This window comes from Amblyomma maculatum, chromosome 2 (genome assembly GCF_055883805.1).
Source record: "Amblyomma maculatum isolate TAMU_Amacu chromosome 2, ASM5588380v1, whole genome shotgun sequence".
Lineage (NCBI taxonomy): Eukaryota > Metazoa > Arthropoda > Arachnida > Ixodida > Ixodidae > Amblyomma > Amblyomma maculatum.
The window spans coordinates 124,331,360-124,351,737 of record NC_139345.1 but is presented as its reverse complement, the minus strand read 5'-3'; the positions used below and the strand labels follow the sequence as shown (position 1 = coordinate 124,351,737).

The 20,378-nt window shown below is 48.1% G+C and overlaps 1 protein-coding gene across 1 annotated transcript; it reads left to right on the top strand.

Annotated features, from left to right (window-relative positions):
* Positions 1–1,172: 1,172 nt before the first annotated feature.
* LOC146199777 (solute carrier family 22 member 20-like) lies at positions 1,173–19,630 on the top strand. The gene is made up of 6 exons (XM_084592195.1): positions 1,173–1,349; positions 1,684–2,110; positions 3,395–3,702; positions 12,316–12,638; positions 17,754–18,072; positions 19,051–19,630. The coding sequence occupies exons 1-6, from the start codon at positions 1,173–1,175 to the stop codon at positions 19,339–19,341; spliced, it is 1,845 nt and encodes a 614-aa protein (XP_084448321.1). The 3' UTR covers positions 19,342–19,630.
* Positions 19,631–20,378: the final 748 nt, after the last annotated feature.

Here is a 20,378-nt window from a genome sequence, read left to right as displayed (position 1 = left end):
GGCAGATCGTCTGCCATTTGCAGAGATCGAGGCTCCGTAAAATCATGTCATCCGTATAACGTATAATACGCAAAACTGTCAAGCAAACGCTAGGGCTAACATTCAGCTGAGTGAATTAAAGACTCATAGATCTAGGACTTCACGAGAAACATTTATCCAGAACATCATGAAAAACAGAAAGAAAAGGGCTAAAGCTCTGGAGAAAAGCTTCAAATAATGACAGTATCTATTCTGTGTGGTAGTATCCGTAGTGAGTGCGGATAGTAAACATATGGCTAGAGGATCGGTCACAACCGGCAGGGCAGATGCGGCGGAAGAACCTGCGATACAGCTCGAAATATCGGGATAAATAGCCAAAACATTACTGCCCGACTCAAAGTCAGCAGTGAATAATTACTCTAAAAGCAGGATCTTTTCTGAAGCACTGAGAATTCTGCGGACCTGCGATATGACAGGCCGATGCAAAATACCTAGACTCTCGCGTATGTCTCTCTTACTTGAAGTATAATGATTTGGCTCGCGGTCTTACTTTCGAGTCGATGTGACGCCCGGACCTTTCACTGGACTTCACCACTCAGTTAGCCACAGGGAGATTACTCGACACTACAGAATAAGACGCGCAAAAATCCACCAGCAAAAGTCTTCTTAGACAAAGGCCAGACAGTAACATGGCATCGCCCGTAAACGATCTCGTATGCCGGTACCCGGTTGCTTGCTACCACATCTACCCAGGGCAGTGCCTTGAAGATGTAAGTTATGTATGAAGAGAGCTGACCTCAATCATAAGATAAGGAGGTGCCCAGCCACCTTAAAGCCGCAATGTTAGCGCCTCAGAACAATGGAAGACCAACTGCGCAACCCTGACCTAGAGACACAAAACGAATTGGCCAAAGAGGTCGCCGCAATCCAAGGACCCCTGGGCGTCGTCTGTGGGGAGGGGGGGGGGGGGGGAGGGCTAAAAGCCCCCATCGTATCTGTTGGAAAATAGCCATTCTATCCATTGTCATTATCAGAAAGGCGCCGCTTGTTATTTGCACGCGCGAAGAAGACGCAGTTGAAGAAGATTGCTCGCCAGCGAGGTGATACCGGTTCAGCCATCAAGCCAAACATTTGACTGATTGTTTCGGTGTCTGTATCGCGAATAGCCTCCTGGACCCCAGTATTAAGCGACAATGATCCGAGGAAATGGCCACCGTCGATTAAGCCGGACACGCCGACGCAGCACTTGGACGTCGGGGACTTTTCTTATCTGGACGCGGCTGCAGGAACAGCTCTCGGAGACAAACATCCAGAGCATGTCTGTCTTCGGTCACGGACGCTTCCAGAGGACTGTGCTACTCTGTGCACAGGTGAGCGGACGCCCTCTGTTACAGGGAACGTCGTAACGGAGGTCTTGGGAAAAGCAAAGAGAGGCATTGGATAAACAATGCTGGGCCCATGCAAGTACGCAGTCGACCACCTGCGCTTTGAGGAGATGAGTTTTTTAGAGCTAGAATAGTCATTATTGTCTACCTCACAAGACAGCTTGCATACTGTTCAAATAAAAATGACATACAATATATTAACACGGCTGTCCTGCGCCTAGCGTGCCCACTGCTAGTGCAGCAGATTTTCTAGGTGTTCCCAAGGGCTAATAAGTGCTGCGTGCTCTACTGTAGTTGATGTTTCCTCCGCGCCACGCAGGTGGCAACCATGTTGTCATACAGCTACAGCTTCGCACTGGTGCTCGACTTGGAACCCACCGACCACTGGTGTGCACCGTCCGAGCAATTCAGCAATGTCTCTGTCCAAGAGTGGAAAGACGCTGCCATACCGCAAGACGAGAACGGAGGTTTCAAGAGCTGTGTGCGCCATGACCCGATCCTCGTATTTAGGCACCATTCCTCCATCCCGACCTCGGCTTCCACTGATACGGCTGAAACCGAAGAAGGTGGAGTAGACAGAAGCATGCCGTTCCCTGCGCCTGGAATAGGATACAACGTAAGCGAGGTACCCTGCGAGAGGTTCACATATGCTGCCGGTACTCCAGGCCGAAACGCTGTCGCTCGCTGGGACCTGGTGTGCACCAAATCATGGTACCGCGTGGCGGTGATGGCCGCCTACACAGGAGGTGGGCATATTTTTGCGGAACAGAATGCCTAGTGTTATATCCTTTTGTTCATCGACCCATATCCCTCATGTGCATACTGTCGAATCTCAAACTCATACAAAGTGGAACAGATAGATTCGACGCCCTTTTATGCACCATTATCGCTAATTGATACAACACCAACATTACCTTCAGCTAGGGACATAACAAGGAAGAAAGTCAATATGCACACTAAGAGCACAGTCACAAAATAAAAATTAGGGCACTAGCTAGCGTAATTCACAAGGGTGGAAACTTGGGCTAGTCGGTAACGGTGATCCATGACATGAGAGTGCAGTGCAAAAAGACGACAGACAAGAAAGGGTACACAACACAGGCGCTTACTTCCGACTGAAAGAACGTAAGGAAACGTGACTCGTAAATACTACCAGACGCATGCGTCCTGAAACAGGTGAAAAAGAACACACGAAACCCGCTCAGTGATTAATTTTCCTTAAGAATGCCTGCTCACGTTCGGACAGGTAGATAGACGACTTGCTGACACATTTATCATCCAAAGCAGCGATCTGTGCAGCTTCTATAATCTCACGGACCAACTGATCTCGGTGTTTAGCCACAACCAAGCACTTGTCCAAAAACTGAAAACACCGACTTACAATGCAGAGCTAGATTACTGCCAGTAAGTGTATTCATATTGTTTTTGTGTTCGCGAAGCCTTTCATTCAAGCAACGCCCGGACTGACCAACGTACTGTTTTGCCACAGGAAAGAAAAAATGTCTTGCAGTTGGAAGTTAGCGTCTGTGTTGTGTACCCTTTCTTGTCTGCCGTCTTTTTGCGCTTCACTCTGTCATCGATCACTAGCTGGCGTTTTGGGTGGGTGTCTGGTATAATATTTCTTCCACGTGTTTTTTTTTTATCCCGGAACCCACTACTAAGTTTAATTCATCTTCACATCTGATGTCATTTTCCTGGGCGAGTAATATAGGGACGTTCGCTATTTAGAGAATATCTTATAGGGTGCATTCTTCTGCATGCCGTAATCTAGAGGGCACACTTCGCAGCACAGCGGCACAACTTTCAGTTTTTACCCTGTCTGTGAATGGAACTGCTTGTCCTATGTGTTACGTTATCACGAGCACTCTTGGCGCATAGGTCACAGTTAATTGCTAATGCGAATCCATTTCTCGACCAAGAATATTTTTCGCGATATTTAATCCATCTGACGAGGCCCTATATAAGTACTTTCGACGGTCGCCGCTACTAGAGTGGCGTGTTTTTTTGTTTTTTTTGATACCCACACGCAGCTAGCGCAGTGGCCGTTCCATGTGCGGGCGTTGCTTCGTACATGCTCGGGCGTCGTCCCATTCTCTTGCTCGCCCTAGTGGTGGTCATTGGCTCTGGAGCGGCCACGTGTCTGGTTGACACGGTGGAGTGGTACCTGGTGCTGCGCTCGCTGTCGGGGGCCGCTGGCAGCGTCATGGAGGTCGTCTCATTCATCATCCTCTTCGAGTCCACGCAGCCCGGGCCCCGGTCGCCTTTCTGCGCCCTGGCCTTGTGCTGGCCCACTGTGCTCGCACCAATCTACGTGAGCGGCGTGGCCGTCCTCGCAAAGGTCTCTATATGTTCCCATGACAGCTGCACGAAACTTTCACGTGTGCGGTTTCCTCTTTCTTTTGTGCGTTTGCTCTTGATGGATCATTGCGCCGGGTAGCCTTTCTGTGAGGTAAGAAGCTTTCAGGACGGGGCAGCTTCAGCTCGTGCAACGCGCTATCTGTGCCCCTATTTGGTTTGGTTTATGGGGTTTAACTTCCCAAAATGACCCAGGCTATGAGAGACGCCGTAGTGGAAGGTTCCGGAAGTTTCGACCACCTGGGGTTCTTTAATCTTCACTGAAATCGCACAGCACCTGGGCGCCTGGCTTTTAGCCTCTACCGAAGTGCTTCCACCGAGGACAGGATTCGATCCCGCATCCTTCGGCATAGCAGTCAAACACTCTAACCACTGCGCCACACTGGCGGGGCTGTGCGACTGTTAATGTGACGTCACGAAACCGCGTGTTATGGCTGAACTAGTAGGAGATACTAAATTGGTCTGTTTGAGATGAGATTCTAACACACGGAGAATCCCAGTATGTAAACTACTCTTATGCCATGCTGGCACGCGTTCGTACGGCTGGATATATGCAGAAATTTGTATTTATGTCGTGTGGTACGTAAGTTCGCTAATAGCTACTGACCCCAAGTATCATAGGGGATAATTGTGGGAGTGTGTTAGTGTGGAATATTAATGTAATAATGGAGATAATTGATTAGAAAGAAAAGAATACAACCACATGCTTCTTGTGAGTTGGGATGAATAAATACCCAAATAAAACAGAAGACTGAATTGCCTTCACCGCATAGCTAAGTCTGTGGAGCATCGCACACGTTATTCAAAGGTCGCGGATTGGGTACCAGTTCCGGCATGTGGTTATTTTTTTTTACTTTTTGTTGAACTATCTCCATGAGAATTATAGTTTCAACTATAGTTTCAATTGCTCAAAACAATTATATAAATATTGCCGCATAGAAGACGATGCCAAAGATGACGACTGGGGCCACAAGCGCGAGCCTGGAAGAGAAGGAAGCTTGAGCGCAAGACTCATTCTGGCCGACTATTAAAACCGTCCTATCATTAGGCCCTCCCTGGCGTTCTATCGCGAAGTGACACTGGTGGAGCGCATAAGACTCCTTCCGGCAGTCCACAGCGGATCCCAGACATCGACACGCTTGTTCATCGCGCTAGCCGCCACCTTCTATGCCTAGCCCCGGAGTACAACTATCTGCCCAGCGACTCTTCAAACGCCCAAGTTCATCAGGTCTCCCAAGCCATGGCACATCCCAACCCTGCGCCGGTGACTCTTCAGAACACCAAGGTGCCAGAGTGCTTTTGCGGGGAAGCGTTTGAAGATGTGGAGGACCGGCTTGATCAGTTTGAGTGAGTGGCCAAGGTTAATCAGTGGAGCACAGATCACAAGCTTTGCAATGTTTCTTTTGCCCTTCAGGATAATGCTAGAACGTGGTTTGAAAACCACGAGGCCAGCTTATCCACGTGGAATGACTTCCGCCGCCAGCTCGTATACACTTTTGCGAAAACTGATCGATGAGACAATGCGCCGTGCCTGCTTGATGTGCGCGTCCAGAAGCCGAATGAGAGTGTGGCTATGTTTCCAGAAGACATCACTTGCCTTTTTCGCCGTGCCGATTCTGATATGAGTAAGCCAAGGTAGCTGCGGCATCTCATGCACAATTTCAAAGAGCAGGTGTTTGCGGGCTTGGTACGCAACCCACCTAAAACCGTGAGCGAGTTAAGGACGCTACGGCTATCGAGCGAGCCCTGCAAGACCGGTGCCGCCAGTACAACCAACCTGTCAACTGTGCCCCGACGACTGCGGCGGCGCTGACTGCAACAGATAAGACCACTCTTCGAGACATCATTAGAGAAATTGTCCTTGAGGAGCTTCAATGAATTACAGCTACGAAGACTCAGTCGTCAGTGGCCCTCATGGAAGCTATGAGGAATGAAATTCGGTACGCCCTACCACCGTCTGCACCATGTAACGAGTCTCATCCAGTCGACAAGACGGCAGCCAGTTCCGAATCATATCACGCTCGACAACCGGTCAGCTACACGGCCGACATGCCTGCACCTTACCACGAGCCGCAACCCGAGAGCTGTGCCGCGGTCCTTCGTCGCCCGCCTCCAGTCCACGCCCCACCGAGTTCACCGAGCCGTCAGGAGACGCAATTCTACCAGGGGCCTCAGTGGGTGCCTTCCAGGCGCTTTCAACCACGCCGAACTGACAGGTGGCGCAGTTATGACAGCCGACTACTCTGTTTCTACTGCGGATAACCTGGCCATGTGTATCGTATATACTGCCGCTACCGCGAAGAGGAGCAGGCCTTTCCGCCTGCTTCTGCTCGCCACCGCTTCGACGCTGACTCTGCCCAAATTGAGGACGACCCTCCGGTCAGCAGGGAAATCGAATCCCCGGGCTTCCGCCGCCGCTCCTCCCCTTCGCCACAGCGTTATTGTTCGCCGACGCATTGTAGCATTGCTGACGTTAGCGGATGGCGGACCCCTAGCCCTTGCCGGGTAAACTTGCAGCCGCAACCTCGCGAGGGGAGGTTGCAACCAGTCTAAAAGTGTGAGAACTCTCACCACCGCCGTAATTGCCGACAAACCATGCTTGTGACGCCGCAGTTAACATTGACATCTCCGCAATACCGCCGAAAATGCCGCACCAGATGAGCAACCATGACAACGAAGCTGACAGCGCCGACCTTGCCGCACTTCCGCCGCAAATGCCGAAAGATACGAGCAACCCAGATAACGTTGTTAACGCTGACCTCGCCGTTTCCATCGATGGGCTGGAGATACATGCTCTGGTGGATACCGGGGCGGATTTTGAAATTATTAGCCAGAAACTGGCTGACACGCTGCGCAAAGTAAAAACCGAATGGACTGAGCCAGTAATAAGAAGTGCTGGGGGCAGCTACTGGCACCGACACTACTGCCCGTATAGGAATAGGAAACGCGGCGTTGGTTGGCAGCTTCGTTATTCTCCGTGACTGCTGCAAATACCTCATCTTGGGCATGCATTTTCTGCTTCTTCATGGGGCTGTAATCAGCATTTGTGACAGCGTCGTTGCCTTCACAAAAAACCATGAAGACCTTTGTTATGCGGAAGTACCACTGATGCCCTTGCGCGTCGACAATGAAACGGTGACATTGCCTCCGCGATCATGCGCTCTTGTTGAAGTGAAGTGCGACGTAGCGCATACAGGCGATGGCGTCGCAGAACGGGCAGTAACCTTGGTACTCAGCCGAGGTGTTTATATAGCTCGAGGGCTGGTCAGCGTAACCAATGGGCACACCGAAGACCAAAGTGCTGCTGAAAAACTTCAGCGACGAGCGTCAGCAAATTCCGAAAGGCAAAACTGTGGCCTTTTTCAAAAGCCTCCCAAATGCGCAGCACTGCTGCTTACTGCAGCAGGAAGGATCAGTGTGCAAGACACCCGTAACCATCGCCGATGTGAGCCCAAATTTGTCTTCTTCAGAACGGGACCACCTTTTGGATCTCATAGATCAATTTCAAGACTGTTTTGCTTCAGACTCGCGGACCGGCTAAACGCCTTTGACAAAACATCGAGTTATCACGGATGACTCGATTCGCCCTATTCGACAAAGTCCTTACCGTGTGTCTCCTAAAGAACGTGAAGCCATTCAGCGCCAGCAGACCGAAATGCTTAGAGACGACGTTATCCAGCCGTCACAGAGTCCCTGGGCTTCCCCCGTGTACTTGGTAAAAAGAAGGACGGCAGCTTACGATTTTGCATAGACTATCGCAACCTCAACCAAGTGACCAAAAAGGACGTGTACCCTCTCCCTCGCATCGACGATTCCATTGATCGCCTACGAAATGCACGTTACGTTTCATCGATGAACTTGAAAAGTGGGTATTGGCACATCGATGTGGATGAGAGAGATCGGGAGAAGACAGCATTCGTCACTCCCGACGGATTGTGTGAGTCTAATGTCCTTCCGTTTAGTTTATGCTCAGCATCAGCAACATTTCATAGGCTGATGGACATTGTGCTTTCGGGACTAAAGTGGCAAACATGCCTGGTGTATCTTGACGACATAATCGTGTTTTCGGCCACATTTGAAGAGAATCTACGCCGTTTGTTAGCTGTGTTTCAGGCCATACGATCGGCAGGCCTCACACTAAAACCCGAGAAGTGCCACTTCGGCTACGAGGAGCTGCAGTTCTTAGGTCACGTCGTTAGTCAAGAAGGTGCCCGGCCTGATCCTGAAAATCTCTCCGCAGTAGCCAAGTTCCTCAACACCTACGAACAAAAAGACATTGCTGCGCTTCCTGGTTCTTTCCGCCTATTACTGTCGGTTTATAGCTCGCTTCTCACGAATTGCCTGGCCATTACCTCAAATGACGCGTGACAACGCTGTCTTTAGCTGGGGTGAAGAACAGCAACAAGCTTTTAATGAGCTGCGGAGACGTCTACAGACACCACCTGTCCTGGCGCACTTTGATGGCGACGCCCCTACACTGCTTCATACGGATGCCAGCAACGTGGGCTTAGGTGCTGTGTTGGTGCAGCGTCAGGATGGTATGAAAAACGCAATTGCTTAAGCCAGCAGGACCCTATCTAAAGTAGAAGCGAACTACTTGGCAACCGAAAAAGAATGTGTTGCAGTGGTATGGGTGGTTATGAGGTTCCGCCTTTATTTGTACGCTCGCCCATTTCAAGTCGTTAGCGACCATATCTCTGTTGGCTGACGAACTTAAAAGACACTTCAGGGAGACTCGCACGGTGGAGCCTTCGATTACAAGAATTTGACAAGACAGTTATTTACAAATCTGGAAAGTAGCACAAGGATGCTGATTGCCTTTCGCGAGCGCCGGTCGAACCTTCCACTATGACCGATGAAGACACTGCGTTTTTAGGTGTCATAGATGACGTAACGCTCTCCCAAAAGCAGCGAGAGGACCAGGAATTGCTCCCTCTTACTAATTTCTTGGAGAAGCGATCTACGGTTGTGCCTAAGATTTTCGCCCTAGTAATCTCGTCATTATTTATTGGCCACAATGTACTGTATTAGAACTTCCGTCCTGGGGGAAACAGTCATCTACTCGTCGTCCCATCGGCTTTCCGCAGTGAAGTTTTGCAAGCGTGCCACGACGAGCCAACCGCCGGTCACCTAGGCTACACCCGCACGTTGGCTAGAGTACAGCACGTATACTACTGGCCAATACTGCCGGCGACAGTGAAACACTGTACGTGCGTGCATAGACTGCCAGCGCCGTACATATCACCCCCTGTAAAACCATCCGGCCATACCACCCTCTTCAAGTGCCAACGATACCTTTTAAGCAAATTGGCATGGACCTGCTTGGACCATTTCTGACGTATACAGCCCGGGAATAAATGGATAATTGTCGCCACCGATTATCTAACCCGCTACGCGGAGACCAGGGCTCTGCCGAGGGGTAACGCTGAGAAGCAGCTCGGTTCTTCGTTGAGAACATTGTCCTGAGGCATGGCGCTCCGGCACTCATTATAACTGACCGAGGAACTGCATTTACGGCCGAACTTTTGGAGACCGTTCTACGCCTCAGTGGCACCAGTTATAGTAAAACTACAGCCTATCACCCCCAAAGCAATGGGTTGACGGAACGCCTTAATGAGACCATCGCAGACATGCTTTGCGTGTACGTTGACGTGAACCACAAGAATTGGGACAAAATTCTTCCCTACGTCACGTTCGCCTAGAATACGGCAAGCCAAGACACCACTCGCATGACACCATTCAGCCTCCTTCACGGGCGGCCAGTAACAACTATACTGGATGCAATGTTGCTCCCGAATGCCGCGACACCGATGATCTCCGAGGAATTCGCTCAGCGTGCTGAGGAAGCTCGGCAACTAGCGCGTGTGCGGATCAAAAATCAGCAAGAGCATGATGCACGACGCTACAATCATAGATACCGATATGTAATGTATGAACCTGGCAACAAAGTGTGGGTCTGGACGCCTGTTCGCCGCCGTGGCCTCTCCGAAAATCTATAGCGGCGATACTTCGGGCCCTGTGTTGTCTACATCAAAGCCACGCCAGCGCCAAGCCGACGTCGTCTACGTTGCGCTTATGAAGTCGTGCCACTCGGACTGACTTAACCTCCTACCTCCTTTTGTTCTCATCGGGATGATGCTTCCTGAGGAGTGGGACAAATGCCTCATAGAAGACGATGCCAAAGATGACGACTGGAACCATAAGCGCGAGCCTGGAAGAGAAAGAAGCTTGAGCGCAAGACTCATTCTCGTCGATTATTAAAACCATCCTATCTTTAGACCCTCCGTGACGTTCTAACTAGCCGTGACAATATATAGCAGAAACGAACGTCATATATACATAGAAATTAGACGCCTGCCAAGCGCGCCCAAAGTATAGCGTCATATGAGCAACCAACAAGGCCCCCTGTATCGGTGCCGCTCCTGGTGGCCGCACCTTGCGTTACAGTCGCATTAAGTGGCAGCTGCTGGAAGCGCCGCCGAGCCGTCTCTTCTTCTTGGACCTATAAATAATACATACATTTTCAATCAATCGCGCAGAACAAATTGTTGAGCAACATATATAGACGCACAATATTTTGCAGCCGCGATCTGCACTCAGTCGCGCTATTCATTATTTGGAATTTTATGTACACCACCTGGCGAACGCTAACGCCGGAGCCTGTGTTTTTATTTTTTCTTTGCGTAAGTGCCTATTTTGCGTTCTACAGCAAGTACCGAGAGATAAACAATATCTCACTTTAATAGACCACTTGTATAAGTGCCGGCAGTGCTTGAACAGAAAGACCTTCCCATGCTAATTTCGCACGGGAAAAAGCAAAATTGCGAGCATTCTTGACGAGTGCTCACTCAATCTCGACTCTAACATAATTTGAAGGGCGCCATATACAGATTGTTTGCCGTTTCAGCGTTGATGGCTTTCCTATACCTCAGAGTCTCTATTGCTGTCGCGGATAGCGATTTGCTGCTCAGAGATACGGAAAGGGCAAGGCTATTTATTGCAAAACTTTGCTGCGAATTCAGATTTCTTGACTACATTTGTGTCTTTCCTAGCGAAAGCAGTAATTTCAAAGACATGCGAGCATATCGTATATGCTGCTGACTTAGAGATTAGAAGAGAAAGCGGGAAGTAGCTAGTGTAACGTCACTGCTCTGCATTTCCGATAGTTAAGTATGGGTGCTAAAACTTTCCTCCTTAAAAGGCGAACACGAATGCGCATGGTCTCAAAGTAAAGTTTTGCGCTTCATAATACGTTGCCTCAAACGAGAAATGGTTACTTATGCTGGCCCGGCACACAAACAATTCCTTCAGTGCCACCAGCTCGGAGGACTAGTTCTTGACCTAGCCATTGTTTTTGCTAACCTGTTATATTGCTGAAAAGACAATCGCAACCACTATTGAGGCTCTATCTTTAACATCGCTTATTATCGACCTTTATTACAGTGCATCCAACTTCTAAATTGAGTTTCAAGGTCAACGCACTTGATCAACCATCATTATCAATTGTTGCAATATCTTTCTCAGATACTGTTTACCAACACACGTTGAGACTGTAAACGCATTTGACCAAGTCATAAAGTTTGTTCAGGAATGCATCATAATATTGGTCTCTAATGAATACGTATTTTTCCTCTGAATTGCTTTGGTGATCTCTGTAATCGGCCCGCATTACTTCAAGCAGCTTCCAAGGAACGTTTCTCGTAAAGCGCAGCAGAGCTTGCTTGATACGAATTCACAATATTAACGCGGTAGCGTTAAGGAGCTCGTGTCCCAGAGAAGCCGGTGTCGTCGGCGGCGTTGGCGGTGAGCGATAAATCCCGGCATGCACTTCATAAATAAACATGCACTTCATAAATAAAAAGCAACTTCCAAGATGGGCTGGCTAGGAATCGAACCAGGGTCTCCGGAGTGTGAGACGGAGAGGCTACAGCTCAGCCACGAGTTTTTTTTTCTTTATTTCCTGGCTTTGGTTCATACCATTTCACAAGAACACAACACGAATAACACAAAACAAAGTACATATTGGAAGGTCATCATCAGCCAATGTCAGGCTGGCTTCGTCTCAGTACATTAAAACTCCCGCAACGAGTTCGATACTTGAAAGCGGTACAAAAGCGCTTCTAGTGAATGCGGTGTTGCCTTAGAAACGTGCCGTAGAACGTTATACTGCGGTGTATATCGGTAATTATGAGCATGTTACTTACAGAAGTCGCAGTTACACGAGTAGCGAAGTACGTTTCCGCTACATTTCTTCTGCGCTCTGCGCACATGAAGAGCCATCTTGCGGCAAACACAGAAGAACCCCTCCTCGCAATGTGCGGCGCTGCCCCGACACGTGGCGTGCCACTCGCCCCTGACGTTTCGCCGTGCACCCTCACGGGTTGTAGAATCAAGCGTCTTTCCTTTCTTTAGATCACTATCTTCGCTCACCCGCTTCTCCCCTTCGGGCCGCGCGGGTACCGGTGCGAGGATGCCCCAATACCTTTGAGCTTAATAAGCTTTCTCGACGAGGTGCAATAACGCTATCACGTTCCACTCTTGAAGGCGAAGCTCAAGCGTCCTCCAAATTTTTTATGCTTATTGTCAATCCCGGCAGGAGTGGAGCACATTCAACGGCGTGTTGTTACTTCCATCGGCCTTGTTGCTGGTTACCGCCTTCATGGTGGATGAGTCCCCTCACTGGCTTCTGGCGAACCTGCGCTTTGACGACGCGGAACGCGTCGCGCTGTACGCCGCAAGATTCAATGACGAAGACACGGAGCGCGTCCGACAGCGCATCAATAACATACGCCTCGATGCGATTCTGAACACTCCGGGCAGCGCCGCCGCAGCTTTGGTGGAAACTGCGAAGCGCTCCCTGGGCGCTTCCCTTCTCGCTGGTGGTATGGCCTGCCGCTTGATGGTCTTCTGTGCAGCCTGGTGAGTACGCTGTTAAAACAGCCATAATTCATGTTCTTGCAAGACACTGCTTACCATTTATCGGAACGAGTCGGTGGAGGTGAACTCATAGAGAGCGAAATTTACATTTGCACACGCCGTGTCCATTGCATTCTACAGAATGCACAGTAGGTTACATATGCAATAAATTAGTTTTTCAGAAGCAAGCTCCTCTTATATCAGTAACAAGCGCTGTGTTTAATAACTTCCGACGTGTCCACTTAGCTCCCTTTTTGTATGTTTTAACCGGAAGGCAATGTGTTCGCGAGCTGCATAAAATATATTTTCGTGCACCAGTCACTCTTGTGGCGCCAGCACATAGCCTGTTTGTACTTGTTGGCACCTGGTTGGCAGCTGTTCGCCTTTACATTTCTCCTTGCGTGTCTTAGCTCAGTAATCTGAGTAATCTGCTTTCGTGCATTAATCGCTGATGACAAATTTAATTGAAGCACAAAATAGCTACCCGTATGCACCTTGAGAATGAAGACGCCATTGAAATTGGTTCTAAAGTGTAGACACAACACGCGTCCATGGAGCAAGTGCCGCTTGCAGTGCCTACACCCTGTGAGCCTGTGTTCGGCCGACTGACAACAGTAGCAAGGGCCCCGCATTTCACCGCCAGAAGCCAGAAAACCAGCATACTAGAAATGTGGCCTCGTTTGTCCTTTCACATGTAGTCGTCATTTTTATGCCGTTGAGTTCAAAAAATAAAAGACCGGAGGACCATGCAGCTTGCCCATTGTGGCAACTTTTAGCGAGAGGGGCGGCGAGGGGAGGCTGACGAACCTTTACTTGCTTAGTGGAGTGCTCTGCCGTGACCGGTTCGAAAATTCTGAGGCCTCCTTGAACACATATTGAATTCTCCGCCGAGAGTATTTAGTCCGTTTTTGTACCAGCGAACGGAATAAGATGGCTGGAATTACCCTGCAGCAGTCCAAACTACAGCAGTCAAGTTAGAGTCACTAAGTTAATCGCAGATATGACATAATTCTTCTGTCAGAAAGGCCCTTCTTTATCCCAATAAAAGATGGCATATATTATCCGGTGTAAAGGAACAGTTTGGTAGACTCGTAACAATACGAGCCTTCCAAAAAACCTTTCCATCAGGCCAAGAGACATGGAGGGCACTATCATGATCGAAGTGAGGTATGGTTGTCAGGCTAGTATAACCGCCGATCACTAATCTACGACTACGTCGCTATGCCAGGCGAGTGAGGACTATTGAGAGGCATTGAGAACCATTTGGCACAACGATAAGGAAAAGAAACAGGTGGTGGGGTGGAAGGCCGCTTAGGCTTCGCCTTTAAGGGTATGACGCGAAAGCGTTAGTGTCTTCCATTTGCCGGCTCTTCCAGTGGATCCTCGTTTACGTACATGCGCTTTGCTACTTGTACATAAGTAATATTTTAATCTTGCCTTTAGTATCCCGTAAAAACGTATTGGTCACAAGCTGCCAGATTATGTGAATTAGCGTTTGAAGTCGATATAAAGCCCCTCTTTAAACAAGCTTCGCGCTCTTGCCTGCGTGGCCAAGTGGCAGCGTTTTTATGACTCGGATTTCAAGGGTCTTGGAAAGTTGCATTTCGATCTCCCCCTTCCACCTTAAGGCAGCACCTGTCAAATCGCCCATGTCGTGTGAGTGATATCTGGACGTTGCACAATCCATCGACGACTCGGTTCCTGGTATTGTCACCGGACAACTATCGCCTGCCAGAGCCATGTCTGTCACTTCTCGTTCACAGCGCCGAATGTTCCACATACCGGGGCCTTTTATAGTGTTAAAAATGAGAAATGAAGTGAATAGCAACGGTTGTCGAAAACACCTGACACTTGAAATAAGTGCCCTTCAAGCAGCCCTGTGTTTTCATTTCAGTTTAATTTAAGTATTGCTTACATTTACTGCGGGAGAAAATGTCTCTCTACAGGCGAACGGTATCCAAAGAAAATTTTCACTCGGCGTAGTATTTACCACCATGCTTGCGCACGTGAAAATTTGGTGTCCGCTCATATGTGACCGTAAATGGTGAATTTATTGTTATTTTTTAGTTCAAACTTTGCTTCTGGTCCAAAATCTCCAGACGCGCGTTCGGACACTTTTGTCCCTGATAGTACATTACGTACCAGTTCACCATGAAACGCTTAAACCTTTCATGGTCTCGTCCGAAATCGAGTCAGGTGACAAGTACCGTCTCTGCTTCCGTTCCACCGTGAATTGTCTGTACCATGCAGCGAGTTGGTGATGCTGCGTTCACTCTCTCTCTCTCTCTCACCCTAGTGTCACGTGGGTGCGGCCGCACCATGCTGAAGGTCCGAAACCTAGATTAGTATTGCTTTCGCAATAAAATATGACAATTTTAAAAGCAAAAATTCTAGAGGGCACTTTGGATCACTAAAGTGCGATGAGACGAAAGCCATTATAGCGTGGTGGATCGCAGCCATCCACTTCAGCACCTCTATCTCCCTCTCTTTTTTCACTCCCACCTTCCTCCTTTTACGGCGTGGTACATGCGGTGCGGAGAATTGTGAGGGCAGGAGGCGGTGAAGGGGGGCTGTTGTTGTGGTTGTGTCTGTAGGAAGAAGGAAAAGAAAATACACGGGCCTGCTACTGGCTCTGTAGCTGAGCCACCTCCGCTGCCTCGTGCTGACAGAAGAGAGAAAGTAGAGAACAAAAATGAAGAGGGAGAGAAAGACGCGCGCCGCAACAGCCGTCGTCCACCACCTAAGCAGTGGCGGGTGCAATGACGGCCTACAGTAGATACAAATTTGGTGGCTAGCTAGTCCCCGTCGCAAGCGGCGTTGACCTGCCGTCACAGCCCCTACAGCCTTGTCTTTATCTTTCGCCTAAACAGATTACATTACTATTTTATGTGAATACCGAAGTAAAAATTAAAAAAACGATACATAAAAGTACAATCCCTAATGCTTTCCTTAGCCTCGCCGACTGTTGGCTTCTTTCCTTCATGTATTATAACGCGCACCCTCATTTCTCTTTCACACACACACACACACACACACACACACACACACACACACACACACACACACACACACACACACACACACACACACACACACACACACACACACACACACACACACACACACACACACACACACACACACACACACACACACACACACACACACACACACACACACACACACACACACACACACACACACACACACACACACACACACACACACACGCACGCACGCACGCACGCACGCACGCACACACACACACACACACACACACACACACACACACACACACACACACACACACACACACACACACACACACACACACACACACACACACACACACACACACACACACACACACACACATATATAGGGAGGGAGGTTAGGGGGTTGAAACTCGAATGGGTCCGGTAGGCCATAAACGTAACGGAGATGACACACGGTAGCAAAACAGTAAACTTTAATCCGACGTTTCGGCCGGGGTCCGGTCTTTGTCAAGGAATGTAGAAAGAAGCACTCGGTTCTCATTTCTTATATACATGCACAATCCAAGAACACGTGACCAGCCACTATCAACAAATAAACATCAAAATATGAAAACGGGATTCCACACGCGTGATGTAATGGCGGCGCAAGGTATATAGACAGAATGACACATGTTGCGCTTAGATCATGCATCTTAATATGTTGCACACAGAAAGTACGATATATCATTCAAAAGGTTATTTTTACTATCAGCACACAAAACACAAAATATCACGAGGTTAGAATGGGCGGAGTACACGTCACGCTTAATCCTGCAATATTCAGGAGGGGGAGGGGGGATTCATCCACTGAAATATCATTCTCATTGGTAGGCGACAGTGGCAGATAACACGTCAGTGCAATTTAACAGTGAAATACAACTGGGATTTAGCGCGGTACAAAAAAAAATGTCACTCAAATCGCAGCATGGTGAAAAACTCGATTGTGTGCTAAATGCGACGGAAACAAAGAAAAGCAGTTCAATAAGTTAATTGTACGTACCAGTGTTGATTGCGCAAGGAATCGTGTGCAAGGTTATTGGATAAGATGTAATGATCAGTCCATGTTACGGCGGGAAGTGTATGCTCGAGAGAAACTGGCAAACAGGAAAACGTTCAGTGCAATTAGAGCATGACATCCCGTGAGGGGCTTTTAGATGTCACCGTAAGAACGCAAGCGAAGAGGCAAGCAGTGCAAAATGGAGCCAATGTCGATTAAACATATCTTTTAAGAAGCTGCCAAAGGTGCTAAAATTTAGTTAAAATGCTACGACGAGAGACAAGTTAGCTTGCCAATGTTTTCATTCAGACCACAAGAAACCGTGTTAAACTTGTATATTAAAAATGATTCGCGAACTTCGCGTTCATGGGGGGCTCTGAAACCTGATTCCAGTAAAGTTAGTTGCATTTTTTCAAAGAGGTGCTTGGTAATGTTTAGATGCTTAGAAATAGGAAGGTTAGGCAGTGTATTACAATGAGATTTATGATTATTAAATCGGTATCTGAATGGTGTTTCGGTTTGGCCAATATACTGAATTTTGCAGACTGAACATTGAAGCATATAAATCACGTTGTCCGTATCGCATGGGAAGCTGCCCCGAATTTTTACAATAAAGTTCGATGCAGTGCTGAAAGCTTTCACCGATGTAGTCATTTGTGCACAAACTTGCACCGTGACGTGTTGCAAGGATGGCAGCCGATTCGTACAGTGGGGCTAGCTTCAGACGAAGTTAAAATATCACTGATGTTCTTGTTACGGCGACATACAACACGGGGGGCTTGCAGATAAATTTCTACCGTGTGTCATCTCTTTTACGTTTATATATATATATATATAAACAACTTCATTGGCATTATAAATGAACTCGCCTAATAGGAAATTGTATCGTATATATTTTGCTGTTTGAAGCATTATCTGGCATATTGTAATATGGCACACCTGCACACTTTCTGCATCAAGTTAGGCTAACGGCGCGCGAATGAACATGGCGGCCATTTCATAGCCATCATACGTCTTCTCCCATGTCGGCTTATAACGGCGCTTAATGGCAATGAACATGTACTCAGGTTTCGTTCCATATTACAGGTTTTCCTTGTACCTTGCCTACTACGCTGGTGTCGCTTCCGCGTTCGAGCTGGAACAGTTCGAGCTGGCCAAGTGGGTTGTAGTGATGGGCAACGCCCCAGCCATGACCGTGGCCTACTTTCTGGTCAAGTACCACAGCCAGATCGACGTGGTCGTCCTGCTCATGTCCACAGTGGCCATACTGCTCGCCGTCCAGTCATCCGTGGCCCCCCTCGGCATCGTGTTGCCTCTGGCGGTGGTCGCCATGTGGAAGAAACTGCTGCTCAACATCACCTACGTCGTTCTCTGCGTGATCACAGTAGAAGCGTTTCCCACGCAGGTTAGCGGGTCATAAAGTAATAAAGTACAAGTAAAAAAAAGTACGCTTAAATTTTCAAAGCGTGTGCAAGAATGCGGTCACTAATACAACTGTGTTTTCGGAGGCTAGACCGAATTAAACGAAACCGCATGTTTTTCCCGCCGAGGGATTTTTGGCTTCCTAAGCACGTTATAAAATGCTAATCTCTAATGAAGAAGATCAAAACTGCCGTGAAACCAATTGAAAGCAGGATATAATAATCACCGCTTCTCAGTGTGGCTTGCGAAGACTTTCTGGCCGCTCCAGTTGATGGCGTGTCCTGTTCCTTGCGCTGTCATGACAAGTCACAAAAAACACGGTCATCGTGATTCGGGGTTCTGGTGGCATTACACTGAGTAACAGGAATCGGATTGCGAAGAGCTGCCTGTTTTGTGCAATACGGCCGCTTTAGTTTATGTTCATATTGGACAAGGTTAAGACGTGTTCCGTTTTCAGGAATACAGAAACAATTAAGCAATTGAAATTGGCGGAGAGCTCTTGTGCATATTTCTTGGCTAAAAAAAAACATTAACGCTGTTGCTGAAGAACCCGAAAGGATCGAGTTCACATAAATAACCTGTTTGTTTTCTTGGAAGTCTATAATCCGTTGCTTACTTTCCGATCACATTATGAGTACCAGCTTGAAGAATTCTCCTTGGTTTTCTTAAAACTGCGGGCTTTAAACCTTAACGCTCTCTGCTGCGCATTCTGCTCACGAAAAACTTCGTGTAGGCGAGCGTTGCTGAGATATTGTGTAGTGAGCATTTTACAGCTCCTCCTGCCTATCTGTGACTGCAATGTCGAAAATAATAGATTTTGTTTCGTAGTTTGAAATCCCATTGTTACGCACACCCAGTAATAAACTTGCGATCCTCCTTGAGCCCTTTTTTTAATGTACATTTTGTCACTTTCTTGCCTCGAGAAAAAAATGCAACTAGCCAATCTTTGTGTCTGGCACAGGTTCGCAGCATTGGCTACTCGTGGGCCTACACCTGCGGTCGCCTCGGCGCGACCGCTGCGAGCGCACTGAAGCGGGCTGAAGAAACGCTGCCAGAAAAGCTCAAGACTCTGCCGCTCGGCGTGTCATCCGTCGTAATGGCCTTCTCTGCGATGTGGCTCCTTCAGGCGGGACACCAACGCGCTACCGACGCGGCTACGGTGATGATGATGGCTACTGACTATAGGCGGAGAGGGTCGCAAAAAGAAGACAGAGATCTACCGATGGCCAAAAATGATAACTCCGCTGATTAGGATCAACACGATAATCGGCATTCTCTTATCGAAGGCGGCGATCGCTTCGCTTTTGAGGGGAAACAAGTGTGAATAACGGGAACTATGACTATCATATACGCGGGTAGAGTTTGGAGTATTTTATAGTTAGTTACGTAGCGCTCTTGATCCTTTGTACTCAATTTGTCATTTTGTCTGTCTGACCATTCTAATGCGATTGATTTGCTGTGAAAGCAAGTTATTTGTGTGAAATCAGTTACAGTGGCCGCAAGTCGTTGTTTACCGAGAGCATAGCTCACCATTAGGTATGTGGCCATCGTTCAATAGTCAATGAACTGAAGTTGCCTTAGATGCGTGTTTATGTTGAATAAGCGGATATGTTGTGTTTCATAGATACAAAATATTGTTCATTTTGCCGCATCCGACGCGATTCCTTGGTGAAAATGCTGCTTTGATGCTACTTCTGAAGTTGCCCAATTATGAAATTAACAGACTGCTTTATCCCTTCTATAGAGTATAATTAACTTAAGGATTGTATGTAAATAAAAGTTACGGTTTAGGCAAGGTCAGCAAGCTTTTCCCAGAGGTTTCGTGTCTGCTTGGTTCTTTTTTCTTCAAGAAGAATGGTGAAGAGAGTAATGCGTGCAATTGAGATGCGCGGGAGAGAAGAAGAGCCGGCGGAGAGACTACAGCGCAATATATAATGACGGTCGCGCGCTGGATATTCTTTCAGTAAACTCTGCCCGCGGAGCGCATTTCGGAGTGCCACACACGGCCCTCTCGTCTATCTTACTCCGCGGGCTAGTGTGATACCGCTTTCAAGCGTGCGATTTAAATACACTTAGGAGGAGTATTACTCCCTTTGAGTGCATTTCCCCAAAACATTTCCCCAAACTGCACTCTCTGGAGTGCTCTCTCCATGAGTGTGCTGCGTCAGTAGTGTAGTCATGAAATGCATCCCGATGGCCAAATGCTCAGCCTTGTCGGGAGTGTTTTCCCAGGCGAAAACGTAATGCACAAAAAAGGCACACATGCATAATTCTGTCGCTGAACACTTT